Source organism: Dipteris shenzhenensis, chromosome 9 (assembly GCF_047967505.1).
Source record: "Dipteris shenzhenensis isolate YYH24624 ecotype China chromosome 9, Dip_SZ_1.0, whole genome shotgun sequence".
Classification (NCBI taxonomy): domain Eukaryota; kingdom Viridiplantae; phylum Streptophyta; class Polypodiopsida; order Gleicheniales; family Dipteridaceae; genus Dipteris; species Dipteris shenzhenensis.
In genome coordinates this window covers 44,130,232-44,146,418 of record NC_141604.1, presented here as the reverse complement: position 1 = coordinate 44,146,418, position 16,187 = coordinate 44,130,232, and the positions used below count along the sequence as shown (strand labels likewise).

General features: G+C 45.0%; 2 protein-coding genes across 3 annotated transcripts; one reads left to right on the top strand and one right to left on the bottom strand.

Moving 5' to 3' along the window:
• Window positions 1-1,757: 1,757 nt before the first annotated feature.
• LOC147898689 (uncharacterized) lies at window positions 1,758-6,545 on the bottom strand. Its single transcript, XM_087379686.1, has 2 exons — window positions 6,261-6,545; window positions 1,758-2,669 (listed from the first exon to the last, which is right to left on the bottom strand). The coding sequence occupies exons 1-2, from the start codon at window positions 6,543-6,545 to the stop codon at window positions 2,310-2,312; spliced, it is 645 nt and encodes a 214-aa protein (XP_087235812.1). The 3' UTR covers window positions 1,758-2,309.
• Window positions 6,546-6,626: 81 nt separating this feature from the next.
• On the top strand, window positions 6,627-15,589 carry LOC147898688 (Tetratricopeptide repeat (TPR)-like superfamily protein). Of its 2 annotated transcripts, none has more exons than XM_087379685.1 (8): window positions 6,627-6,909; window positions 7,016-7,078; window positions 7,213-7,252; window positions 7,344-7,476; window positions 14,636-14,707; window positions 14,893-14,973; window positions 15,083-15,144; window positions 15,275-15,589. In XM_087379685.1, the coding sequence occupies exons 1-8, from the start codon at window positions 6,627-6,629 to the stop codon at window positions 15,345-15,347; spliced, it is 807 nt and encodes a 268-aa protein (XP_087235811.1). In that variant the 3' UTR covers window positions 15,348-15,589. The 2 variants fall into 2 exon arrangements, with proteins under 2 accessions (XP_087235811.1, XP_087235810.1); XM_087379684.1 differs by having other exon boundaries at window positions 6,627-6,905; window positions 7,012-7,078; window positions 15,275-15,586.
• Window positions 15,590-16,187: the final 598 nt, after the last annotated feature.

Here is a 16,187-nt window from a genome sequence, read left to right as displayed (position 1 = left end):
AGACATTATAGAAGCAATGAAACACACTGTTAGAGCAGTGAATTCTCTACCAAGTCACTGTGTAGAGACAATTGTCTGTAACATTGTAGATTCACAGTTTGTAAAGATTCAGTCTGGTCATTAATTAGCATGGCCAGGAATTAAGAATTGACAGTTTCGCTGTCCATGTGGTAATCTGCTCACTGGGCAGTTCACAGATTGCCCAAATTGACCAACTTAGGAACTATTCCTTAACCAAATGTTCAAATTAGGTGTAAATGGAATAGTATAGGGCATAGTAGAAAAACTCAAAAACCCAAAATTTTAGTGAAACTACAACTGCTGATGTTCAGAAATGCTTCTACTGGAACCAATTTCGAGGTAGAAATTAGGGCAATGACATCTGATTCAAACTAAACTTGGTACAGGTGTCCCAGGAGCAAAAGCGCCTCAGCATGTGCGGTCAAAATAAAATTTGGAGCTGTCACTATCTAGATCGTTGAACATGATACAAACTTCCTGAATCACTTATACCTGAGCAAATCTGGCTCAACACTCGGAATTTTTTATAAGTTTATGATCAGGGTAGCAAGGTGGAAGAGGTTGAACTATTAGTACTTCTAGCGACCCATAGATTCTCTCTCCTCAAATGAAATTTGACTTTCATTTGCTAGGTGTGAGAAACTTTGCATTGAACTTGTCAATATTCCTTACCACTTGTTTGCATACAATAGATTGCTTGTAGCATAAAGTAGACATTTAGGCGACTTGTATAGCTAAAAAATAAGAGTTGAATAGAGTACATAGGTCGTCCAGACTACATTTGGCCTATGGCAACTTTAATAGCCAAAAATTAGATGTCATCCATGTATACGAACAAATAGAGAAGAAATGGGTCTGATGTCCTCCACCACTCAGAGATGCAACCTAAGCAAGTAGGCTTGCTTAGGTTGAGCAACCAAAGCTTGTAAACAAGTAGAAAAATGAGCTCAGTTCTCAATCAAGCTAGCAGAGAGGTGTGCAACTCTGCCTGTTGTGAGAAAGGTTCCAACCCCGACCATGCCTCCAATCCCTAGTCTTATCACGTCTAACTGGCACAGCTTCTGTCACAATTCCCTCCCAAACCTAGACTTGATGGGCTCCAATTTTGCCAGTTGCACATGGGGCACATTCGAGCATTATCAAAGCATCACAATCTTACACTTGGCAATCGTGGAAAGCAAGCCACTCAGGCGCAGGCGAAGCAAGGAAGCCATAGGGACGCATCTTGAAGGCACTAGTACTGAACTGCAAGAAGTACTTCAATGCTGAAGGAAATAGAGCAAGGAAGACTTTGCAACGTTGTAGCAAGAATCATCGGTTGATGCCTGAATCCATTCTGAGAACTGCCCTGGGATCCTTAAGTGACAAAAAATGAAAGTTAAAGGAGCTTTTGCCCCACGTATGGAGCTCAGAAGAAACAGAACAATAAATTCAAGAAATACGACTGATCCAAACGGTGCCAAATATCTTGAAAGACGAGAGTCTTGCAGCTCCACAATCTAATGAGGATAAAGCAAGAATTGAGAGAATGTGGCTCTGACACCAAATGTAGACTTGGAACTGCATAAGGAGAGACCTTGCTAAGGGGGATGGAAGGCCTCTATAGTGAGTGTGTGCACAGAGAGAGAGAGAGATGCACGCTTCAATGAAAGGATTTTCTTAAACCAAGTACAATACCTTTATAGCCATAAAGGTTTAGCTTATGACATCTTTGCTTATCTCACAATCATTACCTCATCACCTATATCACTCAATTTTGACCCTATCCTCTCTCAAAGGTCACTTGACCCTTCACACTCCAAGCACCCTATATCTCGCACATCGCTGTCAAACACACATAAATTGCACTGCACATATGAACACATGAGCAAGACCTTGATCCCAACAATAAACATCCCTAACGAGGCCCATGCTCGACTTGGAAGATACAATCTGTCCCACCATTTTCAGGCTTTTGACCATAGCCCGCTTAAAAGAGGCCATTAAGCAGCTACAGAATGACAAAGACAAGGATTAGGAGGGCCTTTCAGTGGAATTCCTAGCTTTTGGTTAAGGGGTGCTTGCTTCGATCATAGCCAAGTTCTTCAATGAAGCCTTCTATATGGGCTTTCCCACCTCTTAGATCACAAATGCCATCATACCCATTCACGAGGGAGGGGATCCTAAATGTCCATCAAAGAAACGGGCTCAAATGAACATCAAAGTATTGATAACATTTAACCAAACTGTTGTGTCATACCACTTTTGCAGCTTACCAAGAAATTACTCTCTTGTGCCAGGATTATAATTCATTTTTTGAAATTCAACGTGTCACCATACTTTTCAAGCAAGGCTTCAAAAGCCTCTACTTGCCCAGCATCATAATCACCATTTGTGCCTGGTTTCCACATCACAAGGAAAAGAGCAGCTGCTTTATCTTCATCATCAAGAAATCGAATAATGTAGGTTGGAATATCACCACGCATTGATTTTCCCTTCACAAATTTGGCAGCTGCCACCTTGTTTAGTAACAAGTGGAAATCAACATTCTCTTCCTTGTTCATGAGATTGGCATATTCACCACGTCCTGCCACTGTATGGTAAAATAGCTTCTCAAGGCTGGTAACTGATTCCAAAACTCCAACTCCTGTATTTACTATGATTCGAATCTGTGGGCATAGTAAACCAACATACACTTCAAATGTCAGTGTTGACCGAAAAAGGGAGAAAAAAATGTCGTATAAGACCCATATGCCCATTTCAGTCAGGAAAAAAACTCCTTAGCAACACCTACTTGATTAATTTGAACCTGAAAAAAGAGTAAATGAAACAAAAAGGTAGAGAAGGTCTTTCAGGATATCCAACAAAAATGTGCTTCTCCGATGCTGCTGCCTCTCATCACTACTGCCTATCTCCCCTCACCTCCCATAAATGTGGAAATTAAAAATAAAAGGCATAAAGGTCCTTTGAGATGTTCTAAAAAAGCTGTGCTGATCCTTCGCTAGTGCTAATGCAAACCATAACTATATTTCTCCTCTTCCAGATCTTGTAAATCTCTGTTAACCTTTCTCGCTTGATGAACCTCCCATTGTGTAAACTTCCCCTCTCCTGTGGCATAAAATGCGGAAACAGCCCTGCTTCCCCCTCTCTGAAGTCACACGCATCCACTTCCTGCAAGACACAGTGCACAAACTTCACCATCTGGAATCATCGATGTATGCATTTGAATGTTAGCCAGGCCATTTTGTGAGCCCCGTAACACAGGAAAAGACTTGCAGTTGCTAGGAGGCATGCACACTGGGCAGCCCACACACAGACAAGTGTACTCTCCGACCAACCTGACCATAGAAAAGCCAGTGACGCTTTGGTTGGCCATCAGTGCCCTGGTTGGCCAGAAGTAACCAGGCTGGTCAGCCCAGTTTACGGAAGCAGGTAGGTGCCAGTCAACCCTATAAAAAGAGGCCCTTGCCTCATTCCTCCCCATCCCATCAGCCTTAACCCAGCAGCAATAGAGCAGACCAGGAGGAGTAGCATAGTAGCGAAGAATCTCCGCTCATTACAGAGACCTGAGCTCCATTCAATCTCTTGTTATAATGCAAGTATAGCATTGTACCTCACTTGAAAGCATGCAATTAACAAAATACTCGCAAATGAGGTGTCAAAAGGCTAACATGAAATGACATTAATGGGTATTAATGCCCTAGGCACTAGGGAACTTGCTGCCAAAAGAAAGTGGGTGCTTTAATGAAAATACCATGAGAGCACAATGGCTCTCTCAATGCCTCCGGCCCTGTTGAAGGCAAAAGAGAAGCCAATGGGATGGAAGCAGCTGGGCAGCACCATCAGAGTGCACAAAGCCCCATGTATTGTTGACAAGGTGGCATTCTAGGCACATAGCTCCAGAGTGTTGTGGCAAGGGAATGCAAAGGCATCTTTGGAGAGAGGGAGGATCAAGGCCTGGTTTTCAAAGTGGATCCGAGAGTGACAAGAGACAGATGGAGAGGGTCAGGAGGCAGAGAGGTGGGATCTAGCGAAGAGGAAGGCCCACGGGAGGTTCGTGTGGTGTGGGGGGGGCAAGAGGGGGTTTAGGTGGAGCAGGGGGGCAAGAGGAAAGTGGAGGGAGAGCAAGGGTGAGGGCGTGTTCTTACTATGGTGAGACTACAACTGGCACTGTTGGCTCCATCAGCAGTGAGGCTGGATCGTGAGTCAAAACATATAAACTCCTCCCTATCCGGAGAGAGTTATCCGTCCAAGGGCGCCCTGATCACTTGCTCATCATCTAAGGGGGCTTTGTCTCAAGCCACTCCCATGCTTCTGTTGTCGAGTAAACTCCTCCTGGCTTTAGCCAAAAACTTCCCTCTCCTCTCCCTAGGTTAGGGGTCCACCCTTGGGGTTTGGGGCTGAGGGGGAGCTGGGACTAACAAGGCCGTGGGGCTTGCTTGGGAGATGGGCGGGTCTCTATCATTTCCCCTGGCAAGAAAATGATCCATGGGAAAATGGGGCCTATAGGGAGGTGGACCTATGAAACAAGGACATGCCGTGGCCAAATGGCTGTCTATTTGCAACAACAAACATACATGCTTCAGCGTAGCACTCTTTATAAAGCACCAAGGGCTTATCACCTTTGACATAATGCCTTGGGTCACTCCCTAACGCATTACTCCTGCATCACTCAATCCTATCAATCCTAGTCACTCACAATCACTCATACCCCATCAATCCCTCACACCTCAAACACTCACCTTTTAGAGCACTCACCCATGCGCGTGCGCGCACACAAATGCACACCTCCAAGCTTCTCATCCAAGCGAGATCACATTTTCAACAAAGACAAGCAGTGAAAGAATTCCAACTTATCAACGCTTAGTATAAGCTACAGTGTTCAGGCAAGGGGAGGAAAAATGGGAGGAGAGCCAGGGCAAGAGGCGGGGGGGGGGGGGATTGTGGTTGTTGGATTTCTCATCTCAGAATTTTTGGTTCTATAGCATATGTTCGTGCTCCGCCACAGCTTAGCATGAGTTCAAGTAGCCTGAAACAAAGAGTAGGCAGAAGAATTAGGGGGTTCTGCATCCGAAAACGTTAACATCACCCTCATAGCTACAAAGCAGGTCCTGCAGTGACTATGAAGTCGCAGCCCTAGGAGATCCTGGACTGCATTTAGAGACATCACTGCCCCATGTCTGTGTATTACTGTAAGGTTTAGAAGGCGACCTCCCCATCTGCAACTGAATTGCATGCACTGCACTCCTGTTTTTGTAAATCTGGATACTTCTTGATTAATGTCAAGCTACCACACACATCGTCACAAAAAATGGTGTCCTATAGTAAGATTCAAAATTGTTCCTAAAAAACAGATAGCACAGCAAGGAACGTGAATCGTTGCTCCTTAGAAAAGTCTGGGCGAGTAAAAAATGTTAGAAGTGTTTTGGAGGTCTGCACAATCCAAACTGTTTTCTTTCGCGGGTGACTGAGCACCAACTAACTTTCCCATCACAAATGTTCCTGTGACAGTGTTGACCTCGCTCATGTAACGTATGGAAAAGACATCTGGCCTTCTGGCATTCCCCTCTGCACCACATTTATAGTAGCCAATATATCATCAAGGTCCTGCTCCGCTCCATTGCAATACCATGCATGTGCCATTAGGGCTCGCAATCAATCTGCTTCTATCTGACCCTTCTATATGGCCATTCTTTCCATGCTACATGCATACCCTTTAACATGCATATGCGAGCAGGCACTCGTTCATGTGACGTGGAGCTCAAATCTCACCAGTAAAGCTAAGCTTTAGAAGCAAATCAACAAGCCTAAGATATGAAGAACCTGAGAAGAGCAGCGACTGGATCTAACTCAACTTATCTATTTGTCCCAATTTAGAGCGCTTGAGAACTGCTAGAAAATACTGTGAAGTCACAATGTGGAGATGATAAGATTTGGAAGTATCCGCGGTTATAAATGAAAGTGAAGATTTAAGTTCAAAATGATTTAGAATCGTAGAGCTTCATCAAATAGCCGACGAATAAATGCCGTAACAAGACTAAAAACTGTGCATGTAGATAAGGCTTGATTCATAGGGATCTGTAAGCAGCTCAAGGTATGGTGTGAGAAAGATTTGAAATAGCCTATCAGCCTGATGGACATTGATTTTGCAAAAAGTAGACAGAGGGCGTAAAGCTCATCTGTAGGCGCTGGAACCATTCCAGTTTTGAGATTATCAAGTAATTAGAGTTTTAGATGAATTTGGTGGTCTAGTAGGATACCCGGCCAACGCCTTTGAGTTCTTCGAGAAACTCCTTGAGGGCTGACGACTGCTGTGTCTCTGTCTCTACAACTGCTTCGGCTCCGGCTGCGAGGATTTGAAAGCCTGTTTTGGTGGGACGTGGCAGGTTCCTACGCCTCGTTGCGGCATGGATTGATTGTTGAATCAGCAGAGGCGGGGATGATGCAAGAAGATTGGATGATTGGGGGGGAGTTGGGGACAAAGAGCACCGGGGCACAGAGACGGGGATATATGGAGGAGCGCAGCTGCTCGCAGATGCAGCCATCGCGAAATCAGCTTCTGTTGAGCTCAGGAGGTTTGCGCTTTTATATTTCGCGTGAGACGTTTGTCGCCCGCATTTTTGGCTATGGCAAGCTCCTTCACGCCAACCCACCTTCCGCTTTTGTCCCCCGCCTCGCTCCAGGGCCGCCCCGATTCAGCACGCCATAAACCTTCCCTTGCTCCCCACGGGTTGTTCAGATTGCATCGGCGCACCATTGTGGTGGCTGGCGTGGCTGGTCTTTGGACTAGCATTGGAGCAGGGGCTCTTGTGGCCGCAGCTTCTGCAGTTGCAGCCACCATGATGGCTAGTGGAGCACAACAGGCGTCCCTCGCTGTGAAGCGAGGAATGGAACTCTTCATACAGGCTGGTGTCTCTCTCTCTCCCCTAAAGCTTCGAGAACTGGTCATTGAAATCCCTTCCTCTTTCGTAGCCCAACTTTCTTTATTCATTTGCTATTCTGTTATTGCAGGGAGATGTAGCAGGCTCGCTCGTGGAATTTGACAAAGCGCTAGAACTGGATCCACGCCAGAAGCCATGTGTGATTATTGTTGCCTTGTAAAGCGCTGATGGATTTCTAATTTCATCTTGTAAGCTGTATTACTGGCAGATGTTGTCGCCTCTGTCTATCTCCTTCACTGATCAAGTAATGTGTATTTGCTTGTCCTTGCAGACCTCTGGCAGCGAGGACTGTCTTTATATTATCTGGGCAGGTAAAACCACCTGCTTAAAAAGTAAGGTTGAGGATGTTGGTTGCCAGGCTGAGTACGTTATAGCTCATGTATGCATGGTCCAGCTTCGCAGATTTGAAGAAGGTGCAGCTCAGTTCAGGGAAGATGTGGCTGTCAACCCGAATGATACTGAAGAGGCAATTTGGTGCTTCCTTTGTGAGGCCCAAATCTATGGAATGGAAGATGCTCGTAAACGGTTTTTGAAGGTGAGACTTATGATATTCCCCTGTTTTCAGTGCCTCTGATAAGATAACATTTGATGTGATTGTCAGTATAACTAGCTTTGATAGATTGAATCCATGAACTAGCCTAACTAGGGTCCCACACACAGTCCAGAGCATGTCCGAAGTCTGTGTCTGTCGCCTCCTGGCTTGCTCTGTAGATCTGCGAGCTGCAAGGAGTGTACCTCGGATGGGGTATCTGCTCACTGGCTCTATATCCATCCTCATGCTGGTCTGGTCCGCGGGTCTGGCTAGTCAATGATTCGATGGCATATCCTGAAACCTTGCTCAAAGAGACACTGGTGGCATCTCATGAACACGTGCTCCTCTGTCTCCACTCCAGCTACATAGGGTGCATAGTCTCAATTTACGATGATGGCATGTGGCCTCAGCTCTTGTCTAGTCTCAATGTGGAGTCTATGAGAGATGTCCAGAGCTGGCCCATAGCTATCCATATTGCATGTGCGAGGTGGATCTGTAAGTAGCCTTGTGGCTAGATGAACACGGTCGAGGAAATGGTCTCTGTAAAATGCCATCTTGGTGGCATGTGGTTGTGCTGGAGATACCCATGTCTGCAGAATGTGTACCTGCCATAATTCATCCCTAATGATTCAGTGGAACTCCTGTCATGTCAGGTGTAGACTGGGCAAATCCAGAGAGTACCAATATTTAGGGAAGGTGATCAATAGATACGCCTTGTGTGTAAAGCCAACTGGTAGCACGCGAATACCAACATCTTGCATCCCCAACAGCGGCAAGGTGCATGGATGATTGGAGGGGCCTCCATGGTAGCCTATGTCCACCCACCTTAGTCATGCCATACTCCTGAACCTTACTGAATTACGTGATAATCTGGAATGAAATGTGTGTGTGCAGGGGTTGTGCTGCAAACTTTGCTAGGGTCATGTGGCGTGCACCTCTTCACCTAGATCATAAAGCAGAGCATTATGATTTGTAACCTCTCAAATCCAACCCACTCAGATTTTGTGAAGTCCACTTCCCAAAGACCTCCCGTGTATGATACTACTGGTTTGACCAGGGAGTCAAAGAGGAGGGATTTCATGTGCACATGCTGAAAGTGGGCATGAACACACTGACCTCTTCACCTAGATCATACAGCAGAGCATTATGATTTGTAACCTCTCAAATCCAACCCACTCAGATTTTGTGAAGTCCACTTCCCAAAGACCTCCCGTGTATGATACTACTGGTTTGACCAGGGAGTCAAAGAGGAGGGATTTCATGTGCACCTGCTGAAAGTGGGCATGAACACACTGCCTCTCCAATCTTGCTAGTGATTTATGCCCTCCAGCCAGTCTAGCCCAAGACGATCGTTTATGAATTGGTGTCCTGTGAAAATGCATCCCAGACATATGTAAGATGTGACAATCTCAACATTTGTCCCTGCAAGAGTGAGAGATGGGCATCGCCATTGTTGAAGATCATAATCTTGATCTTACCAAGGCATAATCTTGATCTTACCAAGGCTATCACAGGATGTCTCTAAGGCTGCCAAGTGGCTCTATAGGCTTATTGTTGTGTCTGAGATCAATGAGGCCTGCGAGCTATGCCTCTTCATCAAGATCTCAAAGTCTTCCTGGAATGGAGCACATCAAGATGAGTAAGTTTGTGATGGCTTTGGAAGCCACACTAAGCATGTCCATTTAATGAAGGAGATAAGTAAACTAAGTAAGTGGGGCTAGCACTATAAGGACTTCAGCAAGAGAGGTCTAACAGCAGGATGTGAGGGAGAACATTATATGGCACAATTTGACTTCACATCTTCTCTCTCCTAGACTACTTGAGTGCTTCTCTCTCTCTCTCTCTCTCTCTCTCTCTCTCTCTCTCTGTGTTTAAGTGGACCAAGTGCCCAGATCACACATCTTGAACTACCAGCTGTGTATATTGTATGAGAGAGAGTTGCCCAGCTTTGCTGAGCCGCTCATTTGAAAGGCATGTTGCTTAGTGGCCTTGGAGGGCTGTGCAAGCTTGAACCTTGACTACGCAGGTTGATTTGATAAGGTCCCTTCCAGCATTTTTGTGAGAGAGTACTTCAACTCGAGTCTTCTCATCATCTTGAGCTAGGATTTCTTTTTCACGAGTGGCACTATTTGTGTTTTCGACCAATTCAGGGCGGGCATTCTCTAGGTGATGTGCTTTGGAACGTTGGGTTATTGTGGCCTTTTTGGGTTGATAGCTGTTCTTTAGTTTTTGCAATCTTATGCTTCCTTTGGGTATTATGATCCCTATGGTGAAGAGCATACAATCTAGGTATAGGCTTTTAGGTGCACACAGGTCAGCTCGAAGCAGCCCGTCAACACACCAGGGGTCGCTTATGCTTTAAGGTGCACATCACCTTGAAGCAGCCGATCAACACCTGTACAGGTCGCGTGTGCTACAGCATTCTTGCCTCAGCCTCTGGTTGATCATCTGCAGGTGTCCTTGAGGGCCATTCTGCCTTAGCTGCTACTAGCAGTTGTAGGCTGCTTGAGGCAACCCATAATCCCTGGGCACCCCTCGCCATGCTGCATTGAACAGCATACAGCTGCTTTAGCCATAGCAGTCGTAGGCGTTTTAGGCAGCCCATAATCCCTTGGGCAGCCCAGTCCATTAGTCAAGGCTGCATGGAACAGCCTTTACTGCCCAAACCTGAGTTGCCAGCAGACTTGCGTCTTGCACAAACGGGTGCACGTCAGTACGCAACAGCAACATCAGCAACCTCTGCTTTGAATTCCCCTCCCCTCTTCAATTGCTCCATAGCCCATGGGCCCAAGAAAGGACCAGGTCTAGGCCTTTCTGCTCACCAGACTTGCCCCACCCCCCAAAAGAAAGGAAAAATGAAAAAAAAGGCACATAAACTGAGGATTTCCCACAAACGTTTGACTGAGGAATCAGACCTCTGAGCAACAGAGGTATAGAAGACCTCTTTTTGTGGAGCCAAAAGAGGGGCAGTATGGTGAATTCGCAAGCAGAGTTGGAAACACACAAGGTGACAAATGCAAACATGCAGCAGGAGCAGGAGATAAGGAGGTTGACAAGGGCAATGGAATCCAAGGATGCTCCATACAGATGCACTACAATCAGCATACTGAGGATGCAATTGATAAAACAGATGAATCCAAAGCAGATATGCCAGACCAATTGGAGATAATACAGTCTGAAATTACGAAACAGCAGAAAGCCTTTGCAGAGTTAATTGGGGTGGAGCAGAACCTGAAAGAAGGCAGCCCCATGGCATCGGATTCCAAGGCCTTAGGATTTTTGCGGGATGAGAATGCTGACCTGAAATTATGCTTGGAAGAACTAAAAAGCAACCATAGGGAGGACTATAAAATCATGGAGGCCAAGGTTGGCCACAAAAGGTCATTCAAGGGACCTTTGAGGACGGAATTCGGAAAAACTCAAGGATGATATAACGAGCTCAGTTGCATGAGAAATTTGGGATAGACAAGGCACACATTTATGTGCTTGGTGAGTGGGAAAGGATGCCACAAGGGAAAAACCTCTCATTATTAAGTACTCTCCCACCTCTGCTGTAAGGACTGTGTCGTTTTGAATGGCATGTATTACTTTTCATTGTAAAACCTCTCATTAAGTTCTAGGATGCAAAAAATAGGCAGGAAGTATTGGCAAAAAGGGTTAATTTGAAAGGCACCCTGGTGTTTATCAATGGGGACCTCATCCACATCCAGATAGAGCATAGAAGGGAAGGCCTTGAGAAACATGGGGCCAAAGCAAAATGCAAGTGGGCTGTCTATGAGACAAGAGAGTCATCATCCAGGATTGAAGACATCTCCCTCCTTCCAAATAGAAGATGAGGCCGGTGGGACCACCAGCAATTCGGCAGTTACGCTTTGGAAGGCGAAAGGTGACTTTATTCCTATTCCACACATGTAGCTTTTGGGAGATGTTCGATGGATCTTTGTGGTCTACACATAGACACATCAGAGCCCTGTGAGAGGATTACCCATTGTACATGGGTACACATGGTTATCAGTTTACTAGACACGTATGGAGTAGTACGGGGTTGGGAGGTCTAGAGGGTTTGGTCCGTTTTGCACTTGCAGCCCTATGTTACTGTTTTGAACAGAGATGAGCATGCCAGGTACATGTGTCTTAGGAGACCTTCTACCAGAGATGTATACATTGCAACATGTTATTTCCTATAGAGACATCTGAGTATGCTAAGGCACAGGTGTCACCCTTTCTAGCTCTATATGAGGACATCCGGAGATATGGGCAGCAGGGGGAGGTATTGATGCTTGGGGATTTTAATGGGAAGACACGTATAGTGCATGCTGAGCTCTTAGTTTTCTAGGCAGATGCCATCCTACTCCCAAGTAGATATTATTCAGGTTTATTATGCACAATTTTCAATTGATATCCGAGGAGACACGAGTGTGCCATAGTCACATGGCATGCACAATACCTGTTGGACTGCAATAGCCTAGATCACAACAATACACATGCAGCCCCACGTGTGTGATCAGTGGGTCATGGACTATGTCATAGGGTCTCCTGCTTTTACTTCTTCACAGATTTTCAGCCTTATAGTTCACCCGCTCGTGCCTGGGGCTGATCATTCACATATCTCCCTTCGAAGATCTTGCTCTACTCTAGCCTGTGTCCATCACAAAAGCACTTTTACATCAGAAGTACGTCGTTACAATAACTAAACCGGGATTGTTAGGTAGAGGCAGATTTCATTCTAGAACTGAACGTGACCTCTTTTCCTGTCCACGCCATGAAAACCTCTGCCTGGACTCGTACTAGACAGCCGGTGAGAGCCGCTTTGAAGCCCTGTTGCAGGTCATTTTCGGAGGCTGCTCCAATCACACCTCAGAAGCCCAGATCTGCTGCTGCAAATCGCCATGAAGAAGGAATGTGATTCCTTGCTGCCTATGCTGGGGTGCTGCTGTCCCAAACAGCTGCGAAACAAACAGACTGCTAGGGGACCTTGGTACTGAGCACTAGGATATACAAAGCTGCACCAAAACAGCCGCCTAGATGGGCCGCATCAGGTCGCCTGTCAAGCAGGTCTGCAAATGTTAAACAGCACCTCAAACACCTCTGGATCTACGCTGCAATAACCTCAGAAAGTGCTCAGGAATTCTGCCTTCTACCATGTGAGACTGGTGCAGTACAGAAGCATACATCAGAGAGGGAGAGAGAATAGACACAGATAGAGGCAATGGAAACTGTATATACAGCAGGGAATACACCAAAACAGGAACAGTAGAATGCTCTAGAGGAAGTGCCAAACAGTGGAGAGGGTAGGGCTATATATAGCCTTCCAAGTAGACCGACACAGGGCCAGCAAGTAGGCCAACCCCAGGGTCAGTCAACCGACCAGCCTGGTTGGTTTGACCCGACCAGGGTCAAGGCCAAAAGTGGCCTGGCAGGGGTCAAACTATCTTAGAAATTGTCCTCTTCTCTTGCAAATATTGCCTGGGAAGAATGGTCCTTCAAAGCATATGGTTTCTAGAGGATTCTTCTTAGAATTCCACACTCCCTGTGCATCCCTTGCATTATTGAGCACACATGGACATGAGGCCCACTTCTTTAGATTACTCATTCTTCCTATTTTCTATAATCTGCATAATATCATATTTTCAATCAATTATGAACTCACACAAAGGTATTTAGAATTCACACATGGTATTTACAATTATCTACTCCTCTCATCTTCTCAATCCCTTACAATATCTTAATGCAATGGAAAATAAAGTGGTAGCCTGCAAGGTACCACTTGATCCCATTTACCACATTCTTATTTCACACACAAAAAATAGATGTTATAATGAATCAAACAAGATTGCCAATTTTGTCCCACTATCTTATCATAACCTTGGAATAGTTCTGATCATTCATCCAACCTTTTGTAGGAAAACAATAGCAAGTTGAGATGCATTATCCGGGCTGGTGATTTCAAGGCAGGCAATAAAAACAGCTCCCATTGAGGAAACTGTCTCCTCACATTGGAGGAGGAAGGTCGACACAGTTTCAAAAGCTAGAATATTCAAGATTGAAGGTACTGTGCCTCAGAGACAGCAATCATCTTTGTATCCATTGCTCTCAATGTGGTTGGCCATCACATGGAGGAAGGTTTGGCAGATGGGAGACAGGGAGAAAGGGCAACCTTGACCACTCGATTTCAAACCATCAAGAACCAACAGGCAGCCTTTAAAAAAGTGTAGAATTCAGAGAATTTCACCAAAACGCAGCTTGAGCACAAACAAGAGGGCATAGACCAAGTATTTGAGGCCAAGGGGAAATGGAGATGGGCTCTCTACAGGGAGGATAAGGTCCACATCAGTTGACAAATAGCAATGCAAGATCCATATGCTCAAGGGTACCCCTATGGGAGTGTGGAAGATGGCACCCTGTCATGAGATTCAGTACATTTGGCTGACTCATACACGGGCAAAGATGTCCTTTGTCATGCAGAGACTCACCCAAAGCCTCAAGAGAAAACTACCGAAAAAGCAGGGATATATATGGGAGGCAGCATTCTGATCTCAGACATGACATGAAAAGGGGTTAGGGCTCTATGGGCATGGTTGTCATCTTTCGTGGAGATCATCCAGGTGTTGCAGGGTGAAGAACACACCCCCCCGTCCATCTATTTGCTGGCCGACCACTATGGATCAGTTGGCTAGCCAACCAGGGTAAGCTGGCTGACTAGGCCAACTCTGGCTTGGTTGGGGTGGCCTGTAGACGGACCCTCCTGATGGCCTAATGAGCTGTGCTGTGTTAATGTCTGCTACAAAGGGACAAATTTACAGGTCTGGTTGCCCCTATTCTAGCGGGCTCACAGATTGGCCTGGCTAACATGCAAGCTCATACAATGATGATGCTTGGATAGGCAATTATGTGCACTATATCCTGCAAGAGGAGACCCATAATATTGCGATCCATTTTTCTCCACTTCCTGAGTCTTATTGACAAAATGATTGCTTTATATTTTAAAGTTTGTTTGTAGCCTGGGATGTTGCAAACTAATGTCTTTAGTCTATAAACCTGATTCAAGTCTTTCAATTTCATGCTGAGTAATGCAGAGATTCCACTGTATGGAATGACTTATACTTAAGCTCAGCTCTTGTTTAGTGATCCCTGAATTATTCTAATAGTGTTCTTGATAAAGGTTGGTCCAGATAGAAGACGTGTCATGGAGATGGCTTGTCAGCTTTTCAGAAATGGAGGCGATCCAGAAGATGTAAATATGTAGAACCTGTGGACGTCTAAACTTGGATATCTATTAAATCTTTAGTGCATGCTTGTTGAAATATGCTATTGCTCTCTGCTTTGTTGTTACATTTCACATTGGCATTTCAAATTGGCAATAATCTAGCCCCTAATGAGTGAGTGGTTTCCTATGCATGTTACTCTGCTGAACCAAAGCTAAGAAATGGATTCAAGCAGGGTGAACCATTTGAAATTTTCTATTCCAACTTATATGCAGGCTTGTACCATGAAGCACAGGTACAACTGACACCCTAGTGTCGCGCTTTTTTACAATTGTCTTCATCAGCACATCAGACTATTTTAAGAGAGTGTCTCAATATTGCATGGTTGGTCTTTATGTCCCCAGAAGAATGAGGATGCTGCAAAATCTGCAATGTATGCTGCTTGTCGCTCTCAGTATGGAGCAAAGTATGTATGAATTGATTTTCAAGCTCTTATTAGTACTAGCAATTTCACATTTTTTCAATTCTTGATTATTTCACTGCTGAGACTATAGATACCCTGTCTGTTTCTTTTAAGCTGACACTTTCTTTTATAGGTCTGGTGATTACATGGCTATGCTTGCAAAAGTGCATTGCACATGCCGCAGTTGGGAATTGCAGTCATTCTAGCAGGCTCAAGCCCATGGAGGCGTGTTTATCATTGTTCATTTACCTTTTCAATTATAAAACATTTTGATCCAACATATATGATAAAAGCAGGCTTGGCAACACAGATGATTACTTTAGCTGGAGGAAGGTTGGTTTCTTAGAATTCTGCCTGCGGAGCCAAAATTTTCTGCTGTAAGGAGCTTGTCGATGACCAAGGATGTGAATTGATCATGGCAAGCCCCATCATTCTTTTCAATTTGAAAAAAAAAACTTTCCTCGTTTTCACTTTTGAATCACTTTGTATGCAAATCACTGTTTGTCGTTGTGTTCTGCAACTAGCTTGAGGGGTGCAGTTTTTTTTTAATTGGGGGTTCTCCAATTAGCTTGAGGGGTGCAGTTTTGCATGTGTTTTTCCTTAAAGAAAGTAGATTGAACGATAGATGCCTCTATGCAAAATACTCGATGGGTATACTTATGGCACACTACAAGCGATGGTCACATGTCTGTGTGTGACATGTGCTCCATCCTGAGAACAAGGTTTAGGGATTCTTTTTCGATTCGCCTTGCTTCACGAAGTCACTGAGATAATTGTCTCCAATTCTTCCATTGGTTTTCGGTGCAGTCCCATCGATGGCAAATATGTTGACCAACCAGTCTTTGGTCTCCTCTCGATCTCTCTAGTCTTTGGTCTCCTCTTGATCTCTCGACGAGGCCATGGCAATGTAGATGTAGGTTGCACCCCTAGAATTGCATCCTAACCATTGCTTTTGGAGCTTGAATTTGTCAAAGTGATAATGATTGAGAAGTATAGGCATCTTGTATTCATCTTCTTTTTAATAAATGTGTTTTTTTTTTTAATTG

Excerpts from the sequence above, each read along its gene's own strand:
- LOC147898689 (XM_087379686.1), bottom strand. The coding sequence starts at position 6,545 with ATGGCTGCATCTGCGAGCAGCTGCGCTCCTCCATATATCCCCGTCTCT. Across the intron at positions 2,670-6,260 it reads AACTCAAAGGCGTTGGCCGG|ATTCGAATCATAGTAAATAC; the intron begins GTATCCTACTAG and ends CTATGCCCACAG.
- LOC147898688 (XM_087379685.1), top strand. The coding sequence starts at position 6,627 with ATGGCAAGCTCCTTCACGCCAACCCACCTTCCGCTTTTGTCCCCCGCC. Across the intron at positions 7,477-14,635 it reads CTCGTAAACGGTTTTTGAAG|GTTGGTCCAGATAGAAGACG; the intron begins GTGAGACTTATG and ends TTCTTGATAAAG. Across the intron at positions 14,708-14,892 it reads ATGGAGGCGATCCAGAAGAT|CTAAGAAATGGATTCAAGCA; the intron begins GTAAATATGTAG and ends GCTGAACCAAAG.